This window comes from Pipistrellus hanaki (genome assembly GCF_964339955.1).
Source record: "Pipistrellus hanaki genome assembly, chromosome: 19".
NCBI lineage: Eukaryota > Metazoa > Chordata > Mammalia > Chiroptera > Vespertilionidae > Pipistrellus > Pipistrellus hanaki.
Window position 1 is genome coordinate 9497883 of NC_140521.1, and position 22054 is coordinate 9519936.

General features: G+C 58.4%; 2 protein-coding genes across 12 annotated transcripts in view; one reads left to right on the plus strand and one right to left on the minus strand.

The window, feature by feature from the left end:
• The first annotated feature begins 3434 nt into the window (after positions 1-3434).
• CCDC74B (coiled-coil domain containing 74B) lies at positions 3435-10235 on the plus strand. 5 transcript variants are annotated; one of them, XM_084867947.1, is made up of 8 exons: positions 4627-4964; positions 6012-6056; positions 6933-6992; positions 7843-8002; positions 8605-8791; positions 8881-8957; positions 9039-9095; positions 10047-10235. In XM_084867947.1, the coding sequence occupies exons 1-8, from the start codon at positions 4706-4708 to the stop codon at positions 10075-10077; spliced, it is 876 nt and encodes a 291-aa protein (XP_084724073.1). In that variant the 5' UTR covers positions 4627-4705; the 3' UTR covers positions 10078-10235. The 5 variants fall into 5 exon arrangements, with proteins under 5 accessions (XP_084724070.1, XP_084724071.1, XP_084724069.1 ...); XM_084867946.1 differs by having other exon boundaries at positions 4631-4964; positions 9207-10084; XM_084867944.1 differs by lacking the exon at positions 10047-10235 and having other exon boundaries at positions 3435-4964; positions 8605-8957; positions 9039-9347.
• MED15 (mediator complex subunit 15) overlaps positions 10197-22054 on the minus strand; it is a 54380-nt gene continuing 42522 nt past the window's right edge. For 4 of the 7 annotated variants that reach the window (XM_084867896.1, XM_084867893.1, XM_084867894.1 and 1 more), the window contains 10 exons: positions 19332-19451; positions 14487-14623; positions 14265-14392; positions 13927-14061; positions 13765-13828; positions 13082-13148; positions 12463-12623; positions 12201-12367; positions 11757-11855; positions 10197-11142 (listed from right to left, as the gene is read on the minus strand). In XM_084867896.1, coding sequence (XP_084724022.1) covers positions 11006-11142; positions 11757-11855; positions 12201-12367; positions 12463-12623; positions 13082-13148; positions 13765-13828; positions 13927-14061; positions 14265-14392; positions 14487-14623; positions 19332-19451 — 1215 coding nt within the window. In that variant the 3' untranslated portion in view covers positions 10197-11005. Of the gene's footprint in view, positions 11143-11752; positions 11856-12200; positions 12368-12462; positions 12624-13081; positions 13149-13764; positions 13829-13926; positions 14062-14264; positions 14393-14486; positions 14624-19331; positions 19452-22054 lie in introns of all 7 variants that reach the window. The other 3 variants (XM_084867898.1, XM_084867897.1, XM_084867899.1) reach the window with 2 other exon arrangements.

Here is a 22054-nt window from a genome sequence, read left to right on the forward strand (position 1 = left end):
GCCCCCTTTTTAATTATTATTTTTTAAAAAAATATATTTTATTGATTTTTTACAGAGAGGAAGGGAGAGAGAGAGCTAGAAATGTCGATGAGAGAGAAACATCGACCAGCTGCCTCTTGCAGACCCCCTACCGGGATGTGCCTGCAACCAAGGTACATGCCCTTGACCGGAGTTGAACTCAGGACCTTTCAGTCTGCAGACCGACTACCACTGAGCCAAACCGGTTTCGGCTTGTAGCCAATCTTAACCCCAAGTCCTTCGGTGCCTGGGCTCAGCCTGCTAGGTGTCCTGTCGCTGGACAGAAAGCTGCTGTGAAGTTCTGGGTAAGAATGTCAAACTTAGAGAACTGGAGAGAAAAACACAAAGAACCCAGAAACCCTGTGCAAATCTCACTGCTGCCAAAGGCCTGGAATCCCAGGAAACAAACCCTGAGCTTATTAGCAAGTTCCGAGCCTGAGAGAGCAAAGGAGCCATTCCACGTCCTTCCTGCATGCCCCTCACCCCTTCCTACTGAGCTCTGCTCCCTGCCCTCCCAGGCACATACAGGGAGGAACTGGACTGTCTGGCATCAGGGCAGGAACTCGGGGGTGGCTCTCACCCAGACAGGGGTGCTCACAGGGGTCATTGTTCCTGTGCTGGGACCTCCCTGTCCCAGGGCTGACCGGCAGCCACATCTGAGTCTCAACCAGCCTGGAGCACACTGTTTGCTCCACCCTGGAGATTCCCTGAATCCTGCCCCATCCAATGTGCAGCCCTACCCAAGCTGTTTGCAGCAGCTTTTCCATATGAATGGCCTGTCCTGGCTCAGGTTTCAGACTTTGCTAAAATCTCTCAAACAAGCTGCAGCTGGTGACAGCGTGCCCCAAACCCATCAATACAAGGCCCAAGCCAAAACCAGTTTGGCTCAGTGGATAGAGTGTTGCCCTGCAGACTGAGGGGTTCCAGGTTCAAATTCTGGTCAAGGGCATGTACCTTGGTTGCAGGCACATCCCCAGTAGGAGATGTGCAGGAGGCAGTTGATCTATGTTTCTAGCTCTCTCTCCCTCTCTTCCTCTCTGTAAAAAAATTTATAAAATATATTTTAAAAAATAAAAGGCCCAAGATCAGCACTATCACCAGCCTGCCTTGCTTCACAGCCGGGCCTCGCCTCCTGCATAGCAGCTCTCCCACTGTCTGCAGCTGGTCCTCAAAGCCAATTGGCCTGGAAGTCAACTCCTAGAGACCCAACAGCAATCAAGGCTCAACTACAAGACTGTGCACACAGTCCACATAGAGGCACCGTAGAGCAGTGGTTGCCAACCTTTCAGACCTCAAAGATCACCAGTTGGTGACCACTAACCTAGAGTGCCCAGCTCTGATGATGAGAGGCTGAGTAATAAGCTAAAGGAGTTCACCACAAAAACAGTATTATATGAAATGTTGAAGGGAGGAGGAAGAGAACAAGGAGGATAGAAAGGAGGAGGAAGAAGGGGAGGAGGGAAAAAACATGAACAATAAAATGGTAACACCCCTAGCCAGTTTGGCTCAGTGGATAGAACGTCAGACTGAAGGGTCCTGGGTTCGATTCCGGTCAAGGGCACGTGCCAGGGTTGCTGGCACCATCCCCAGTGGGAGGCATGCAGGAGGCAGCCGATCAATGATTCTCATCATTGATGTTTCTATATTCCCTCTTCTCCTTTCCTCTCTGAAATCAATAAAAATAAAATTTAAAATAATATATAAATAAAATGGCAATAAATATATATCTATCAATAATCAAAAAATCTAAAAAATCAAAATATCAAAATAAATGAACAAGAAATCTAATGAACAAAATAAACTGGTGAATAAAATAGAGCCAGAGGCATAGAAGCATGGAACAGACTGAGGAATCTCAGAGGGAAGGAGGGAGGAGGGTGTGGGAAGAGATTAACCAAAGATCTTACCTATAGACACAGACAATAGGGTGGTGAAGGCCTGGGGTGGGAACCGGGTGGAGGGGGGCAAAGGGGAGGAAGAAAGGGGGACAACTGTAATACTCTCAACAATAAAGACGTAAACGATCATAATAAATTAGCCTGCTATATTTGGTCAAACATTTAAGTAATTCACCCCTAATGCCTTAACAGGGCCAGGTCACATGATTTCAAGAGCCTCATTCAGCCCATGGACCAGATGTTCCCCACACCTGGTCTAAGCTGTGAGAACTTTGCTTTCTATTCTGCAATGTCAGTCTCCTATAACAGAAATATATATATATATATATATATATACCAAAAACAAGACAAAACACAAACACCTGGTGATTCTGGAACAGGTGTACTTTCTGTGCCTTCTGGAAGCTGAGGGTCACATGCAGCTGGGAACTGAACTGTGCACTTAGCCCACATGAGCATCTCGTCAGGCTGGCTTGAGCATTGACAGATTACTGTGGGGGTTTTTTTGTTTCTTTTAAAATATATTTTATTGATTTCTTACAGAGAGGAAAGGAGAGGGATAGAGAGCTAGAAACATCGATGAGAGAGAAACATTGACCAGCTGCCTCCTGCACACCCCCTACTGGGGATGTGCCTGCAACCAATGTACATGCCCTTGACCAGAATCGAACCTGGGACCCTTCAGTCCGCAGGTTGATGCTCTATCCACTGAGCCAAACCGGTTTCGGCAGATTACTAGTTTTTATTACCAGACTCATTAAGTCAAGAGAAGAGATCCGAACATCCCAGGACAGTGGTCGGCAAACTCATTAGTCAACAGGGCCAAATAGCAACAGTACAACAATTGAAATTTCTTTTTGAGGGCCAAAAACTGACTTCTGGGCGTGGGCCACAAAGTTTCAATCGCAATGTATGTGCGCTCCCACACGTGGTATTTTGTGGAAGAGCCACACTCAAGGGACTAAAGAGCCGCATTTGGCTCGCAAACCGCAGTTTGCCGACCAGAAGATGATGGCCTGGGGTCAGGTGTCAATGGCACCATTTCCCCACTACACCCCTCTTCTGCTCCCCATGATGGAAGTCCATCCCTGCCCACAAGACGGGGTATCCTCCCCTTGACCATCTCCATGACAACCCTCCTGTCCACATTTCTCTCTCGCTCTCTTTTCTTCACCTGAAAACGCTCTCCAGCACGCTCAAAAGAACAAATGAGCCCAGCTGGCATGGCTCAGTGGTTGAGTGTCAACCTATGAACCAAGAGGTCATGGTTCAATTCCCAGTCAGGGCACGTGCCTGGGTTGCAGACTTGATCCCTAGTGTGGGGCACGCAGGAGGCAACCAATCAATTATTCTCTCATCATTGATGTTTATTCTCTCTTTCTTCCTCTCTAAAATCAATTATATATATATATATATATATATATATATATATATATATATATATATATATTATTGATTTTTCACAGAGAGGAAGGGAGAGGGATAGAGAGCTAGAAACATAGATGAGAATCATCGAACAGCTGCCTCCTGCACACCCCCCACCAGGAATGTGCCCGCAACAAATGTACATGCCCTTGACTGGAATCGAACCTGGGACCTTTCAGTCCGCAGACCAACGCTCTATCCACTGAGCCAAACTGGTTTCGGCAATAAAAATGTATTTTTTAAAGCAAAAATGAAGTGCTCTATTTTGCCCACACATCCATCAACTGTGAAATAGCCACCTACTATGTGCACCCTCAGCTGTACTGGGGATACAATAGGTAGGATCACCCATTGCTAAGGGCCTAGAAGCCATAAAGAACTAAGAATGGTAAAGTCAAGGAGGGCACCTTCCCCTTTCCATTCCCTCTCTTCCGCCCCCACCCCCACCCCCAGGCACTTCACCATCAGCTTCCTCACTCCCCAGCTCCAAGGGCCCTTGCTTTACCTCTGTAACTTGTTGCCTAAACCCATTTCTTCAAGGAATTACTTTTTCTACTTCTGTAACTCACCCAATTGACTCTTACAGTTGGGTTCTTGGCTCTGAATTCTTTCCTAGCCAGAACCCAAGTACCGAGGTTGTTGAACCAGGTCTGACTCCACCGGTCAAACACCTGCTGCCATTCCCGCGGCCTTCAACATGACTCCCCGACCCAGGACCCGGCTTCTTACTGTGACTCAGACTGTTCCGCCGCTGTGTTTCAGTTCCAGAGAAGCAACAAAACCATCCCAGGCTGACCTCAGGATCCCAGGCTCACCTCAGTACCAGCTGCATTGAATAATGACCCACCCCACCCCTGCCCTGACGCCAGCCAATCAAGTGCAGACCACAACCATGAAAGGATACACCTGGAAAACTGCTGACCAGCATTCTATTAAGATCTTCTGGGTAACTGTTTCTGGGGGCCTCCTTCCTCAGCTCCTTTCTTTTGTTAATCCTCACCCCAGGATAAGAATGGAAGGGGAGGGGGAGAAACGGAGAGAGAAACATCTCCCGTAGGCACCCCGACCAGAACCATGGCGGCTGGGGATGTAGCCTGCACCTGAGGCACGTTGGAACCCGGGGCCCTGCAGCCCGCAGGCTGAGGCTCTGCCCACTGCGCCGAGCCGGCCGCGGGCGGGTTCCTTTTAAGCTGCGTTCCACGCCCCCGGCAGAATGAGAACCCAGGCCCCGCCCACCGCGCTCCTCGCCCCGCCCACTGACGCCCCGCCCCCTCGTAGGGCGCGCCCGTTTCCATGGCGACGCGGCACTAGGCCGGGGCTGCCCGGCCACCGAGGGGAGGAGCGGCGGCGGCGGCGGCGGCGACATGAGCTCCACAGGGGTGGCGGTCGGGCAGCCGCCCCCCAGCTCGGAGATCCCGGGCTCCCGGGGCGCCCAGCGCCAGCGCCACCGCTCGTCCGGGGTCATCCACCTCCTGGGGCAGCAGGTGGCGCAGCTCGGGCTCAGCGAGGCGCAGAAGCGGGTGGTGGACCTGGAGAAGAGCCTGCAGTTCCTGCAGCAGCAGCACTCGGAGACGCTGGTCAAACTCCACGAGGAGATTGAACACCTGAAGCGGGAGAACAAGGGTGAGTCCAGGGGGCGGCCGGTCACCGCGCCCCCCTCACCCCTATCCCCATCCCCATCCCCACCCCGCGGTGGGACCGGAGAGACAGGGAGACCTGCCTCCCTGGTACCTGTCCTCAGCGCCAAAGCGGTACGTGGAGTCTGGAACACGAAAGGTTTAGGGAGGCCTCAGGGCAGCAAGCCCACCCCGGGTCCTACCAAGTAAGAGCTCAGGTTCCCTACTCCAGACCAGCCCCCCAGTCCTCCCCTCCAGCTATGGGCCTTCCCGGAAGGCGGCCTCCTGGTCAACTGCCCACCTGGCGGGCGGGTCTGGCTGCACCATTTCCCACAGTCACCGGGTCAGCCCTCTTTTCTGTAGGCAGGGCCAGGCCCACCCCATTTTAAAAACTCTTTAGAGAAGTAAAACATACCCTCAAGAGTAGCTCAGTGAACTTGCACACACTAAGCACACCCAGCTCAAGGGCAGACATGTTGGCCCAGAAGGATCCCTGGGCTCTGACTCCATCCCGCCTCTCCCCAGACATCTGGGACCCTGTGCCCTTGTGTCTCCTCAGGGCAGGCCCACTTCCTAGTTTTACACCCCTCGAGGCTCCTCGGCCCCCTGGGCTAGGCCTGAAGCAGAACTCGAGGCCTCCACCATGAGACCCTGCCCCTCTCTCTGGCCTTCCTCACACCTTAGCTCTCCATGTCTTCCTGAGTCTCACCCCCATCCCTCCCTGATATCAGCGGTGTCTTGGGCACTTGGTTGCAGCACTGACTACATCTGCTCATCCATGGCCAGGGCCTCCTAGACTCATCCCTCTACCCTGGGAACCAAGCCCCCCCACCCCCCTCCCGGGCAGAGGGTGCCTGTAGACGTCATGGATGAAGGGTGGGATTTGGGCTTTGGCTCAGGGAGCAGCCAGAGGCATTCCCACCCTAAGGCTTAGAACCGGGGCAGGGTCCCTGAGGCCCCTGGGGACTCGGCAGAGAGAGGTGGGCAGGGCAAACCAAGCGTCTCTCCAATGGCTGCGGCTGTGGAAATGACGAGAACATGTGCTTGCTTCCAGATCTCCATTACAAGCTAATAATGAACCAGAAGTCACATAGGAGAGGTAAGGCTGAGGCCCCCGGTGCCTGAGGGGAAGTCACCACTGCCAAGAGCAGCCTCTCCAGACTGCCCGTGCCCACCCAGCTGCTGGGGCCCACGCCCTGTCCCAGTGGTGAGGGGTCCTGGAGGATCTGGACAGACAGACACCACCGCACCCAGCCATGGTCTGGGTGACAAGCACAGAAGGTGCCACTCTCAGGGAGCCCAAGGCCTGAGGTCTGAACAGTAGGGTCAGTGGGCAGAGCTGCCAGTGGGGGTGCCCGGGCCCGCCCCTGCCTTCCCCAGCCTCACTGCCTCGGTGAGCTCTTTCATTGGCTGCTGCTCCGGCCTGCTCCTGTGTCCCTCTGAAATGCCGGGAGCCGAGCCCAGTCCTGTGGCTTTGGGCTTGTTCTCCCCCCTGACATTTGGGGCCAGGCCTGACACTGAGTGGTGAGTGGTGCCAGCCTTGAGTGCTCCAGTGGGGGAGAGGGGGTGCCAAGGCTTTCTTCCTGGGACACACAGAGAATGGGATGTGGGGGCCCGACTTTAGTGGGGCAGTGCAGCTCCAGTGAGCTGTCCCAGACACTCAGTGACGCCCATTTAGGGGCCCCAGGCCTGCAGTGTGGTGTTGGGGGGGGGGCGGTCCCTGAAGGGACAGCAGGGGAGGTTGTATGCCTTCAGGACCTGCCTACTTCTAAGGCCCCAAGCCCCCTTCTTTGTGGCCTTGGCTCCCTCAGGCACCGGCTAGATCTGGGGCTGCCTCTCCAGAGCATCGGGGAGGGCTCTGCATGATGCCTGGGCCCAGGGCCTGCGAGGCCGGAGGCGGGCGCAGGAGGGCCGGCCTCTTGCTGTGCAGAAGCTGCTGGGGAGAGTGGAACATAACCTGCGTGTTTGTCCACAGGCAGCATCACCAACTCCAGCCTTCAGCCCACCAAGCCCATTCCAAGCTCAGTGACGGCAGGTGAGCCTGCCAGCACCTCCGTGCGCCTGGGGGAGGGCAAGTGCCCACTGTGAGGCAGCCCTGGGGGTGGGAGATGGTGCCTTTGCCAGGCCCCACGGATGGAGGGTTAAGGGGCAGCTAAAGGGAGCCAAGGAGGGTGTGGTGAGCTGAAGCCACCAGAAGGGGGCTGAGGGGGGTGGGACGGGCTGTGGGTCAGCCAGGGGGAGGGAGGCTGCAGAGACAGATGTCAGTGAGGCGCACAGGTCCCACAGCAGCCCCCCGGGAGCGGGTGTGGGCAGACTCACTGACAGCCTCGCTGTGGGGTCTCCCAGGGATGTGGGGAGCCGGCTGCCCGCTCGTAGCGTCTCACAGAGCCGGCAGGATGCAGGTCCGACGCGTCCTCTGCAGCACGGAGGGCCTCCTCCCCACGCCGCCTCCCTGGAGGCCGGGCCTGCTTGTCGGGAGCGGCCTGGCTCTCAGTAGGAACCAGGCAGGCCGTGGTCTTGTTCTGGGAAAGTAAATCTGTGCGGCTGGACCGGGCCCTCTCATCCAGTTTCGTTTTGTCCCAAATGGGGTTCTGCTTTAGTCAGGGGACAGCGGCAGGGCCGCCCCAGCCCCGGCAGTTTTGGAAGCCGGGAGGAGACGGGCCCTGTCCCAGGTGTCAGAGCACTCAGGAGGCTCCGCCCACAGGCTTCCTCCTCAGACCCTCCTTCCTGTTTTCCAGCAGGAGGCTCTGCTACCATCTACCCTTTACCAGGAGGAAACTGAGGCAGGGGGCGGGGGCTCCTTGGGCACACACACAGCCGAGGAGGCCTTGGGCACAAATGCTCGATGCCCGCAGTAATTGGCCCTGTCTGGGTCTGACCTGTAGGGGCCTCTCAAAACAAGGCCAGGCTTCAGCACAACTCCAAGAAGCAAGACTCGAAACCTGACGGTCCCCAGAAGGCGGACCTGGAAGAGAAGACTCCAGCTGCTCCCCTGCTTCATGGCAGCAAGCTGGACAAAGCCGCCGGGGCACAGAGGCCCTCCAAGTAAGGCGTTCAGGAGGTCCACAGCCTGGAACCAGCCCATTGCTTTGCCTTCCCGATGGGCTGGCCTCCAGCATGAACTAAGCTGGGGGTCCTACAGGGCCCCTGTGCTGACCTGAACCCACAAGAGTGGCCAGCAGCAGCCCTAACCATTTTCTCAAAAGAATTTAGCCTCCAAACAAGCTTGCCTTTCACCAGGCAGAGAGTCAGGCTGGCAGGCTCCACCTGGGAAACTCACTTGGCCATTGGAAGGCACAGTCAGCAGGACACCAGGTTTTGGAACTTCCCTGGGTAGCAGCAGGGAGTCTGTACTTGGCACCAGAAAAGGGACCCCACTGTCCCCCAGGGAGTACAGCCGGCAGGACAGGCTCCTGCTTCTCTCTGCCCAGTCCTTAGATCCCCTCCTGACCAGTCCTACCAAGTGTGGGGCCAGGACAGCTTGAACCACGCACGCATACGCACCCCCCAGATCCCTGGCCCCAGAGACCCCTCGCCACACTGCACCCTGGTCAGCAGAAGGCAGCCAGGCCCCTGCCCCAAGAGCTGGTGGGTGGCCAGACCAGTTCTGGCAGGCCACCTCTGGGCTGCTGCACTGACCGTTTCAGAGAAGAAGTGGAGACTTTGAATCCAGAGGCCATCTCGGGGGCAGGCAGCCAGCACAAGAGCAAGCAGGTGACGGGGGCGCCCCGTCTGATGAACCTGCCCCCCCACTTGCGCAAACCCAGCTCACTCCAGCAGTGTGAGGTGGTCATCCGCCAGCTGTGGAACGCCAACCTCCTGCAGGCCCAGGAGGTGAGGCCTGGGGGGAGGGGGGAGGGGGCTGGGGCGCAGCCCTGGCGGCTCTGCAGCCCTGGCCGCCACGCCTCCTCCCTGTCTTCCAGCTGCAGCACCTCAAGTCTCTCCTGGAAAGGACCCAGAGGCCATCCCAGTCTGGCCCCGAGGCTGACCCGAGTTCTAAGTGAGTGCCCGGTGTGGCTCTTGCCCCCACACAGCAGGGGCTTGGTTGTGCAGGGCTCACTGCTCCCTCCTCCCTCCCCAGTGACCTGGAGGCTACGCAGCTCCCCAAGGTCTCCAGCAAGGGTGTGTCTAGGAAATGGTGAGTCCGGGGGGCGCAGAACGGGTGGGGCACCTGCGAGGAGGAAAGGGTGGGGCACAGCAGAAAGGAAGCCCTGGCTCCGCTGCCCGCCCTGCCCTCTGCCCCTGCCAGCCTGATCCTGAGCCCCATTCCTGTGTCGGAGCGCGCCATCCTGCCCACCCTGAAGCAGACCCTGAAGAATAACTTCTCCGAGCGGCAGAAGAGGCTGCAGGTGGTGCAGAACCGGCGGCTGCACCGCTCGGTGCTCTGAGCGCCGCCCCAGCAGTGCGCACGGTGGTCCCGGCCAGGCCCAGGTCACAGCTGGGGACACACCCTCTCTAGGCAGCATTCCCAAAAAACTCCACGTGAACCAAACTCACGGCACATAAAGTCCTTGGTCTGAGAACTGAAAATGTTTATTTTCTTGCTCAGCATTTTGCTATCCTGCATTTACACAAAATAGCGTTAAAGTATTACTTCACCTGTTGAAGAATAAAGCTTGTTTCTCCCAGGCCTGAGTCTAGTCCCTCGCTGGCTGCCAGGCGCTGCTGCCCCGGGAGGCCCCAGCTCTGCGCCCTGAAATGGGGTGGGGAGAGGGCGCTGCGGCCAGCGCCCTGGAAACAAGCTCATGTGCGCCCCCTTACGGGACTCGGGGCCCTTCCTGCCTGGGCTGCCTTCCGGGCACAGCACTCGGTCTTCTCTTGACCAGACATCCTCAGGGCAAGACAATGTCCACCTACCTCAGCAACATCCGTGTCCATACTTCACCAGCCACGAGCCACACTGCTGAGCCCAGCGGCCCCCTCTGGAGGCCACGGTCAAGGCCCCAGGAGAATGTCCTCTGCAGGGTGCTGGGCCCTAACCCGTGATGTCCCCACCCTGTGAGGGCCTCGCATCAACCCCTCAGTCGCCAGAACAGCAGCTTCCTCGTATGTCTCCTGGGTTCCTCAGGCTAATCTCTGCCTCTTCCAGCTTCCAGACACTTGGAGGTGAACCAGGATGAGGCATCGACAGTCAGACGAGGGCCATCTCCAAGGTGGGGGACCTGGCTCAGCCCTGACAACACCCCCCACGGAACAGCAGGCTCTGGACTCACAGGGGTGGGGCACGGCGACACATTCATGACGAACACAGGAATAATAAATTTATTATAAGAACCACAGAAGATAGAGTAGTGCACATACAAAAGAGGGAACCTCTGACACCAGAGGCTGGCTGATGCTCCCTCTCTGGAGTGGCTCTGAGGATACCAGGTCCAGAGGATGGCACCCGGGCCCCAAAGAGAGCCCAGCTAGTGCACATGGTGCCAGGGACACGGTTCCCCCAGAATCCTCTGCTCCCCAGGACCCCCCGAGCTTAGCGGGCCCAGGGCTTGAAGGAAGCATGCCGTGAGGTGTGAGGTCCAGCTGGTAGTGGCGACTTGCAACCATCCACAGGCCAGACTTCCTCCTGAGACACACTGGTGCCCCTGGGTGGGGGGCCTCCCAGCGGCAGGCCCCGTGTGAACCCAGCACTGTGAGCAGAGGATTCGGTGTGTCTTAAGGATTTCCTACAGAAATGGGGAGAGTGTTTTCTGGCACACACACAAGGGGCGGTAAAGGCCCTGACTCCTCCCCGGGAGTCGGAGGACAGGGCCCTGCAGGTGCCAAAGGGACAGCGGCCTGGGGAGCGCAGGCCCGGGGCGTCTGCCGCTCCTGCCTCAGAGGACTCCAGAGCCCCGCCCAGTCCGGTTCAAGTGTGGGGAACCGCTCGGTGGGTCCCCAAGGCAGAAGATAAAAGCAGGAAAGCTAACCTAAGCCCAGGCTCTCTAGGGGAGCCAACACCTAGAAAGGTCCGACACCAGGTGTGTATCCTCTGTGGCCCCAACGAGGCTGCCAGCTGACCCGTGGTCCCTGGTGGACTGGCGGCCCGAGACGCAGCGGTGGCGGCTGCTAGGCGGCCGAGAGGCAGGCCTGGTGGATGCTCTCCGCCCAGGTGTTGAGCAGGGCTGTCACTGAGTGCTTGTCGGGGAGCTGCAGCAGCCTGGAGGTCATGCATCGGTGCACCGACTGCAGGAAGGGGTTGGCGTCTGCAACAGAGCAGGGGGTCTGAGCGCTGTGCCCTCCTCCAGGACAAGCGGCACTCCCTGTGCAACTCCTGGGTGGGACCCGCCCTAAAGGCACAGGGCTGGCGTCTGGGGCGCCGCTCAGCCACGGCCACCTGGGATGCCATGGCCCACGCACCACTGGGGGCTGCCAGGCTCTCCCAGGCCAGAGTCACTGGAGAACTGCAACCTGAATGGATCTGGAGCCCAGGGCTTTCCCTCAGGGACAGCCTCAGGGCCCTGGGCCTGGTCCCATGTGTGCCAGGCCTGAGCCCTCACGGGGCCTCTGTCCGAGAGCCCGTCACCCAAGCTCCTGTCTGTCCCCCGGGCCAGCCCTGCAGAGGCCCACAAGGGCTGCTCACTCCTCACTATTGGACACGACGCCCTGAAGCTGCAGGACAAAGGGACACAATGGGGGTAGAGACCCTTCTTTCGCCAGTGGCTGCTGCGCAACCTGCTCTTCACAAGGGAGCCGAGGAGGAGAAGGCGGGACCTCCGCTCGGGCGGCACACGGAGGAAACCCTGGCTGCTCAGAGCTGACCCTGCCTGCCCTGAGTCCCAGGCAGAGACCCCTCACCGGGTCCTCTCGGCTCACCCACCGTACTGCCACTGCCGGTCGATCCACAGCGGGCTCTGGGCGGGGTAGTCGGCGGGCACACTGAGCTCCAGCGACGGCACGCTCGGGAGGTCCTTGTCATCTGCAACACAAGAGGCCGTGCCTATTCCCGCTCGCCCTGCGCCCAGCCTGCTTCTGGGGACTGCAAAGCTGGAGGACACGGGCTCCGGGGCCTCAGGAGCAGAGCTGGCCCTGGACAGGGGGCTGGACTTCCCCGGCACACGGTCCAGCCCTCAGAAGATGTCCTGGGCCAGGCGTGTAAGGACCAGGGAAGACCACGCAGGCAGGCTCCTGGGGGCCTGGGCTGTGCTGGGGGCCTGGGTGTCTGCAGGAGGCTGAGCACAGTGCTCAGGTGGGTTGGGCCAGTCCTGAGGTGTAGCACCCCGTGGCCCGGAGAAACGGTGGAGCCCGCCCTCCCGGTGCTCACCCAGCTTGCATATCAGGTGGACGGTGCCGTTGTTACTGCAGTGAGAGGGGTCCAAGTTCACCAGGAACTTGGGGTCTAATCTGGCCACCTCCCCCTGGAGCACGTTGGGGATGCTCTGCCGCTCGTCCTCTTCAAGCTTCCGCTTCCGGGTGCACACCACCGGGGCCCTGGGGGAGGCGATTGTGGTGACCACACCGGCGAGGCTGTGGCCCGAGGTCCCCCCCTGCGCCCACCTCAAGGCTAGGCCCCGGGCTGTACATACGTGATGGGCGGGCCATGGATGGCCGTCATGGCTGGCACGAATGTGCGGTACAGGGAATGGTTGAAGACGGGCGAGCGGATGTTGGCCAGGACGGCGTCCAGGAGCGGCTGGCACAGGTACTGCTGCTTGGTTGGTGGCACCGGGGGTGGCGGGGGCGTGGGCTGGTACAGGAAGGGTGGGGTCAGCAGCCTCCTCTTGGGAAGGCTCTCCTGAGTCCAGGGCCCTCATCCTTACTTACAGCCAGACTCCCGAGGCCCCCCATCCCCTCCACCCCCTGCAGACAGAGATGGCCAATCCTGGACACATTCTCCCGAGTCCCCTCCCACCAGGGCCTGGCCTATTGCTTGGCAAGTGGAGGCAGCTTAAAGGAAAACCCACAGCTTGGGGTTGGAGGAAGCACCCACAGGCCACAGCTGGAGGGCAATTTCTCCCACTCCCCGCCACCCACAGCAGACCTGCCTGGAAGAAAACCCCCAGCGGGTGCCCAGGCTGAGCTGCGAGCCCCCTCTGCCCACCCCGGACAGTGAGGGCCGCTCTCAGCCTGTGGTTCCGAGTCGCTGTCGGGCGCCCTGACATCCCTGCTGCCCTCAGAACCTCACCAGACACAGCCCCCACTCACCACCGCCATGTCATTCTTGAGTTTCTCCAGGGCAATCTCGCACTTCTGCAGAGTTTTCAGGGGGCACCTGTGGGGAGGGGGTACGTGGTGGCCCTCTGTGCTAGAGGGGGGAACCGGCAGCTCTCGTGTGCTAGTCCCAGCCACACACCTGACCTCCCCTGACGTCAGACCGGGAGCCTTGCTGCTGGAACCGTCCACAGGAACCCAGCGCGTAAGGCCTGGTGGTCCCACCCCAGCAGCTGCTCGGTCCTGATCAGCAGAACAAGGCCCAGGCAGGCCAGGGCCCAAATGAGGTCAAACCAAGAAGGCCGTGGGCCTTCCCACTCTAACAGGCCAGCCCTGCAGTGTCCAGCTCTCTGCCCCGAGAAGCAAACCAGGAGGGAGACACAGTCTGAGCTGAGGGAAGTAACCTGAAGGCCAGTCCGCACGCAGTTTGGTGGCGCTGTGGTGAGGACCTGGCACTCCACGCCTCCCGGCGCCTCTTAAGGCTCTGTCTTATGAGGCCCCAGAAGCTGGCGCTGGAGTGGGGCTGTGAGCTGGGCTGGCCCACAGCTGGCGAAGGTGGGGCAGCGGCTTCGAGCCTCCAGACACAACTACGTCTCTGAACTCTGCGTGGCCCTGGCCTGGCCAAGCAGCAGCCTGGGACCCCCATGGCCCCCCCGGGGGCCTGAGGACACGCTCACCTCTTGGAGGGGTCAGTCAGGATGTCCAGGAGGCTCTTCATCTTACTCAGGTCCTTCTTCCTGTCTGGAGCAGAAGAGGGGACACTAAGACACGGCCTGGGAGCCGGCCGCTCCCACACACACACACACACACACACACACCCCCGTGCAGGCCGCCCTCACCTTCGTTCTTGTCGATCTTGTTGATCATGCGGCGGAGCGGCTCGATGTACTTGGACAGCTGCTTCAGCTTGTCCAGGTACTGCTGCTCCTCGGCCTGGCTGGAGCCCGCCGGGCTCATGACGGAGCTGGGGTTCACTGCGGGACAGAAGCCCGTGAGCCCGACTCTGCAAACCCTCAAGGTGGGGTGCTCGGGGCCCAAGGGGCTCGGGTGTGCCCCCCCTTACAAGTGAGGCCTCATGAGGGTGAGGGCTGCCCTCAGCATCTCAGCTCCCAGGGCTAATGCGGGCGCCACGACTGGCCCTGGGTCTCGGGCTATGCCCACCCCCAACCCGACTTACCAGGGGTGTTTAAAGGTCCCGGGGAGGGGACACTGAAGTTCTGCGGGGTGCGCGCTGTCACTGGACTCTGGGAGGGCTGTGGTGAGGGGCTGGGCAGGAAGCTACTGGGGGATGGGGCAGGGCCGGAGCTGCAGCAAAGGGAAAGGGAGCGTCTGTGAGCTGCGGGCACCAGCAGGGCCTCCCCGGGAGCCAGGCAGGGAGGGGCACCCAGGCCGGGCCTACCTGACGTTGGAGTTGGGCTGAGAGCTGGGCTGGCCGGGCTGCGGGGACGGCTGTGGGGGAGGGGGCATCGACTGCGGGGTCTGCACCTGCTGGCCCGGCGACGGCGAGGACAGCATGGTGAGGCTGTTCTGGCTGACCTGGAAGGGGAGGGGGCTCAGCCTGCTCGCCTGCCACGCTCACTCCCACTGTCCCCACCGCTCAGACTGGGGACCCCACGGGGCTGCACGCACAGCCCCTTCTGTCTCTCACAGCCTCACGGCACACCTTGTCTTTCTCTGATGCCCTGCTTCTCACATACCAACATGGCACGTGCCCCACCTCTCGGGCGCAAACCCACGGTGACCCAGCCCCGGCCGGGCGGCCCTCGCTCCATGGGGAGAGCCATGGAGAACGGCCTTCGCGCCGAGCCCAGCCTCCCCGGGGCCTGCCTCCGTGAGGGAGACTGTGGAGCGGAGGCCAGGGGAGGCCTCTCCTCTGCAAACCCGCTCAGGCCAGCCCTCACCAGCATGCCTCACCTGGGCTCTGGGTCCCACCTGCAGGTCCCACTGTCACGTGAGTGGCTCAGCGTCATTCCCAGAAGCTGCTGCCTTGTGTGCGGAGCAGGGCTCACTCTACACCCTACTCTCCTCATTGAGGAGACACACAGTCAACACACGCTGTCCTCACCGGGGAAGTGCCCGGGCCCCTGTGACCTCCACAGGACGGAGCCACAGCCCTAGGACGCTGGGACAAGGATGTGTGAAGCAGCCACTCTGCACAGCGAAGCTCAGGATGGCAGTTCCAGGCGGTGAGGACAGCTGTGGAGACGCCTCCCGCCAGCCCCGGTAACTGGCCTCTCCTGGAATAAGCCCTGAAGAAGCTGCCTGGCCCAGTGCTGATGATGGGGGCACAATGGCCCAGACCCTCCACACAGCGGGATCACCGTAAGGCCCTGCCAGCCCGAGCACTCCGGAGGGCTGGCAGTGACTTCTCCCACAGCCTAGTCAGCCTCCTCGCACCCCTAGCACCACCTCAGAGCCGCTCTGCACAGCCCAGCCCACACCCGCCTCCTGAGCCATCAGCCAGTCCTCAGACCGCCCGCCCTTTCCCACGCTCCTGCCCCCGGCATCGGAGTGCGGGCTGGGTCACTCGGAGTGGCCGCTGCGTTCCGTCCTCCTGTCAGGGAGCAGGAAGGGACGTTTGAAAGAGCCCAGATCCACCAGGAACACAGGATGCCACCTCCCCTCTCCCCCAACCCCACCAGGCTGCCGGGAACAAGCTCCGGGAGAGAATGGCCTCTGCTCTACTCTCTGGCTCCTCCCCACCCGACGGGGCTGCAGGGGCACAGAGGCCACATCCCAGCACTGCCCACACGGCTGGGTCAGGGGCACAAACTCGAGCCGGAAGTGGAGGGGCTGGAGTGAGGGAGTTTGAGGGGAGCAACGTGGTTCCAGGTGCTTCATGTTGACATCAGCAGGGGCACAAACAGGGCCTGGAGCAGCTTAGTCCCCCTTCTTCACCCCATCCCCACCCCCACCCCCACCCCGTGTAGGACTCGCCCTCACTGGCCTGGATGCACTGAGTCCGAGGCCCTGCACTAGAAAATATGCTCTAGAATCTACTCAGGTGCCAACAAGCTCCCAGGACGAGGAAGGTGAGGTCGCCTAAGGAAAGTCCATTCAGAGAACCACATATGGTGCCAAGGTCTGGCCGCCCCCTGAGCCCCAACCTTTCCCTGACCAGCCTGCTGCCACCCACTGTCTGACAGTCCCTGAGTGCATCCTGCCTCCCCTCTTCCTGCCACAGGTCAAACCCTGAGCCCCTGGGCCTGGCAGGCGCCCCACCTGCCCCAGGTGCTCCCGCCTCTGCCAGCAGCTGTCCCTCTAGACGACGTTTGGCTTCTGTCTGCTGCCTAAAGCTAGTGCTGCTCTGGAGGGAACGAGGCCACTTCACAGGCCACTTCCCGCCTAAGTGTCTGAAACTGTACAGAATGGGGCAAAAGTAGGTTTATAATTGTGAGTGCACAAAACCGTTTATTTTTGTATTATTATTTATTGTATTGTTTTTCCTACGAACTGTCAACCTGCTTTTGCTCTTAAGAGGCACCTCCAGCACTCAGAGCGTGGGAAACTGTGCTCACATCCTCTGCTTTGGGTTCCGCGGAGCCTCTGACACACACAGCTCCCCCAGCACCTGGCCGAGGGTCTGAGGCCCGTGAAGAACGGCCCCATGAGCTGGGCGTGAGCTCAGTGGCTCTGCCTCTCCCCCAGCCCCCTCTCATGTCCAGCCCCGGCTCTGGCTCCTCCGGCCCCTTAGTCAGACTCTAAGGCTGCTAAGGGAGACCCTTGGCCTCCGACACCCCATCTCTGCAGTGACAGCTCCTCCGGGGAAACGCACACCGCCTGCTGGCAGCAAACTCCCCCTCGGAGGCCTTCAGGAAGCCCCTCCCGCCTCTGCTGGGAGCCCCATGGCTCTCAGGACCTGGATCCTGAGTCGCCAACCACACACCTGAGACGGGAAGCAGCCACCCGGAGGCCCGTGTCAAGAAAAAGCTGGTCTAGTGAGGCAGCTAACAGGACAGGGAGCCCTGGTCCTCAGGCCTCTAGGACAGAGGAGACCAGGACAGCTGCCTGTGCTGCCTCGGTCTGAGCCGGGCTCAGAGGGGCGAACTGCATTCCAGCTCTGAATCCTTCTCTTCTGGCACATTCTGCCACAAACATGGGCCTGTCCATCACAGCCACTGGCAAAGCCGTAGGATGCTGCCACCCCATCACGTGCACGTCACTCATAGGAAGTGAGAGCTCAGGTGGAAGTGACCTACTCAAGGCCCCACGTCTAGCAGGGGGGCCCGAGCCCCTCAGCGCCGTCTGCTGCCCGGGGGGAGCAGGACCAGGGGAAAGACTGAGCAGCAGGATGGAAGGCCGGGTGGAGGCACACAGCAGGCAAAGAGCAAGAAACCAGAGGCAGGCGGCGGGGCCGGAGGGCAGCAAGGTGGGGCGGGGAGCCTCGTGCTGCAAAGAAACCTCAGGGGAGACTGGCAGCACCATGCCCTCAGCCTTCTTGGAACCACCTGCATCCACCGGGCATCCCTGGGGCTGCCCCGTGTTACTGGGCTCCTGCATGGAATGGTCCCCCAGAGTCCCTTTGTGGAGCCACCTGCCTACGCCCACCAGGGAGAGCGGAGACGGGAGCCCATGTCACCCTGGGCCCCACGGTGGGGGCTCTGTGTCCTCCATGTGTCTGGCACAGACTTCTGCTTGGCTATGCCCATCCATGTCCCTGAAGCGTCCGCAGCACAACAGGAAGATGCAGCCAGGGGACCGGGGGAGGAGGCAGAGACGCTGGAGCCTCGGCTCAAGAAAGACTGATAAAAGATCTGCCATTCTAATCTGCGCTTTCTTGAACCCAATTTGTTGCCAAAGGTTAACAAAACCAGACAGGCACTCCAGATGCTGAAGCACATCCTGCTGTGGGCTCCGTGCCGGCGGCCGGGGGTGGAATGCACTTGGCTATTTGTTAAACAAATATGCCGTAGAAGAATTCCAAATCTCCTACCACATGAGAGCCAGAAATGTGTATCCCTGAACACATGTAATGCACACAGAAGCTTCTAGCTACCTAGAAAGAGGTGTGTGTGTGGTGAGTTTGATGCCCTACACAGCAGACCCTGCAGCACCTCGGTCTGACGGCTTTTAGCTTCCAGGACTGGCGTGTCTGATGGCCTGTGGCGTCCAGTATGACGTCACTGACTTCCCCATGGGGCCGCTGGGCCCTTGAAATGTAATTAAATTTCAACTGACCGTAACTTGAGGAACTCAATTTTTACTTTTATTCAACTTAATTAGTTTACATGTAAATAGCTACGTATGGCTAATAGCTATCACCGCATGAGACAGCACAGCCCCAGGAAGCCAAACTACTTGCTTAGCTTCTGTTTTATTTTACCATGAAAATGACAACGACATAACTATCTGAGACACTAACTTAAAAACAATGTTTTTACTGATTTTAGAGAGAAAGGAAGGGAGAAGGAGAGAGAAACATCAATCAGCTACCTTCTGCATGCCCCCTACTGGGGAGCCCAAAACCAGGAATCGAACTGGTGACCTCTCAGTGCATGGGGTGAGCCACACTGCCAAGGCTAAATAAAACACTAACATTTTTAAATCTATTTTTATTGATTTCAGAGAGGAAGGGAGAGGGAGAGAGAAATGGAAACATCAATGATGAGAGAGAATCATTGATTGGCTGCCTCTTACACGCCCCCCATTAGGGATCGAGCCTAAAACCTGGGCATGTGCCCTGACTGGAAACTGAACCATGATCTCCTGGTTCATAGGTTGACGCTCAACTACTGAGACACACGGGCTGGGCAACACTAACATTTAAAAAAAAATATATTTTTTTATCGATTTCAGAGAGGAAAGAAGAGGGAGAGAAAGAAACATCAATGAGGAGAGAGAATTAATGATCGCTGCCTCCTGCACGCCCCCTCATGGAGAATCGAGCCCACAATCCAGGCCTGGCCTTTGAGTGGAACCAAACCCGGGACCCTTCAGTCCACAGGCCAACACTACCCACTGAACCACACCAGCTAGGGCAACACTAACATTTTTAACAGATATTTTACTCCCACATTCTCTAGAAAATGAAAACATCAGAATTATCCAAAATATTAAAATAAAAATAAGCCCAGATATTTACTCACATCCCCTCAAGAAACAAGCCGGGTTTGGCCTCATGTAAGCTTGGTTAGGTACTCTGAGAGCCACTGTGAAGGAAGCCACAGAGATTACAGGGTGTCTCACCACGGCGCTCAGAGGGCCCCAAGCTTCCCAGGAGCCCTGGGCGCCGCCCCGTAAATACCTGTGCCGAGGGCTCTCTGCCCAAGGGGATGGAGCTTGGCTGGACGGCAGACACGGCAGTGGTGGGCGGGAACCGGGCTCTTACTTGCATCCCGCCTTGGGCCAAGGCTTCGGCGATCATCTTGAGGACAGAGGGACAACAGACAAGGTGATCGCAACAGAGAAACGCAGTGCAGGGGAAGGCGGAGAGGGATGTGCGGCCTCCGGGACAAGGAGCTCCGTGGCAGGAGGAGGGGCTGCAGGGGCTGGGCAGGCCGGCCTCCGCGGTCAAGCCCACAGCACGGAGCCCCATCCAGGCACCAGGAATCTAGAGGAGCCGCCAAGAGTGCTGCCTCCAGACCTGTCTATTCTGTTGGATGCACTCCTTCCACAAGCCTCTCATCTGCTGATGCGCCCACAGAGCCTTCAAGGCCAGACCTCAACGGCCAAAGGTGGCGCTTTTAGGAGACCGAGCTCCTGGGACAGACTCCGGAAGAGCACTCTCCACAAAGCTGGTCAGGAGCCGCTGCCATTACAGCGGAGGAAGAGGACAGGAAACCGGCTCACTGTTCCTTCCCAACAGGACACGGCCTGTGAAACCGCCCCCAGGGCCTGCACTCACTGCCCTCTCCTCCGGGCTCTACCAGGGAACCAGTTCATATCTGGAACCGGGGAGAGGCGGGCAAGGGAAGCTGGGTCTTTGCGTAAAGCCTCATGCTCACGAGGAGGTGTGCCTCCCCAGGGACGTGGGTCAGGTCTGTCCTTGAACATACAAGAGGATTCCAAATTCCAGAACTCCGCCTGCCCTGGGACCACTCTCCTCACCAACCGATACTTCTGAGACCATCAGGGCGGCCCTGTGGTGGGCCCCGGCCTGGCCCGCACTGTCAGGAACCAGGCTCCCGAGGCCTGGTCATTCTCACTCTGGGCTCGGGGCTGGGGATGGAGAACAGGCCTGTATGCGCTCACAACTTTTCAGGCGCAACCAACTCAGCCCTCAGAAAGGAAAGGAAGAGGGATGGTCCGTGGGAAACAAAGCGTCTGTCCCGCGAGGGCGTGAGCCAGTCCAGAGGCTGAAGCGAAGCGGCACTGACGGCGACTCCGTGCACGGGCGAGGCGGTGCCGGGACCGCGCTCAGAGCAGGGCGGAGGGCTGGGGGGAGGGAGGGTCTCTGGCCTCACAATTGTGTTCCACGCCCACAGTCCCGGGTCACACGCAGCAGCAGATTCCAACCTGAACCTTCCCACGGCGATGGGAATGGCGGCCCTCACACAGGCTGGGAGAAGACGTGCCTGCAGCCACCCCAACCAAAGAACGCCTTGGGGGAGGGAGACGAGGAAGGCATTCTGGTGTCCTGAAGAGCCCACCACTCGCCGCCCAGTTTAGACACAAAATGGGACGCTGGGGAGGGTGTGAGGACAGGGAGCCTCGGGGAAACATGACTCTTACCCGAAGGCCTACCCCGCAAACCCAGGGGGAGGCCAAAAGCAGTTGTCTCCTGGTTCGGCTCTCAGCCCATGGGCAGATGGGGGTGACAGTAAACAGTGTCCATTTCCAACCACCAATGCACTGCACGTCAGGGCCAGTGGCCACTAAAAAGGGCTCTTTCCAGAGGGAGAAAGATCTGGAAGTCAGTCAGGTGGCCCAAGAGAGTTGCAATTTTTTTTCCATGAAGAAACCAAAGTAGTAAGGAATGAATGCTTAAATCTAATTTGCTGCTGACTGGTTCTCTTGTAATTGAGAAATCCTGGGAGGAAAAGCACATTTTCTTTTAACCACAAATTCTAATGAAAACACAGCAGTAGTGTTTACGAGATCAGATGACCCAGGCAGCAAACACCCAGCTACTCATTCTCCCATTCTCCTGCGTGACTACATTTCTTTCCCTCCCAACACACAGCCACCCAGAAAGGAATTCAAGCTCCATCCTCAGGGCTGCGGGCTGCGGGCCTGGCTCCTCCATGGTCACCGGGCAGGAGGGCCTGGAAGGAGGACAGAGAGCGGCCATACAGGGAGGCACATCAGGGAAATATCTTTTTTTCTAATCTTCACCCGAGAATAGTTTTTCCATTGATTTTTAGAGACAGTGGAAGAGAAGGGAGAGACAGAGAGAAACATCAATGTGAGGGACTCATCCATTGGTTGCCTCCCGCACCTGTCCCAAGTGGGGTCAGGGATCAAGCCTGCAACCAAGGTACGTGCCCTTGACCAAAATCAAACCTGGGATCCTTCGGTCCAGGCCGATGTCCTATCCTCTGAGAAAAACTGACCAGGAAAGGGAAGTATCTTTGATGATATTTCTTTCGTAACTTGAAAGTTATAATTAAGAGTGTTGAATTCAGAGGAAAGGCAGGGGAGGGGTGAGTGGGAATGAACTCATATGCATATATGCAGAACCCATGGACACACAATGGGGTGGTGAGGGCCTGGGGGAGGATGGGAGAGGCTGGAAGAGGTGAAAGAGGGAAAAAGGAGGACCTATGTAATACTTTCAAAGAAGATTTTTAAAATTTAAAATTAAATTACCATATGCCAAAAAATAGAACACGGAAAGATAAAAACATAGGGACTGCTTGGAAATGGAGACACGTTCTATTCTGGTTTTATCTGCAGTCACCGGTAACATTTATAAAAGAGTCGGAAGTTAGTGCAGCTACTGTGGGTAACCTAATAAGTCCCACTGTAGTGACAATGACATCAACTTGCTCATGTACACACGTAACATTAGATTCGAGAACCAAGCAT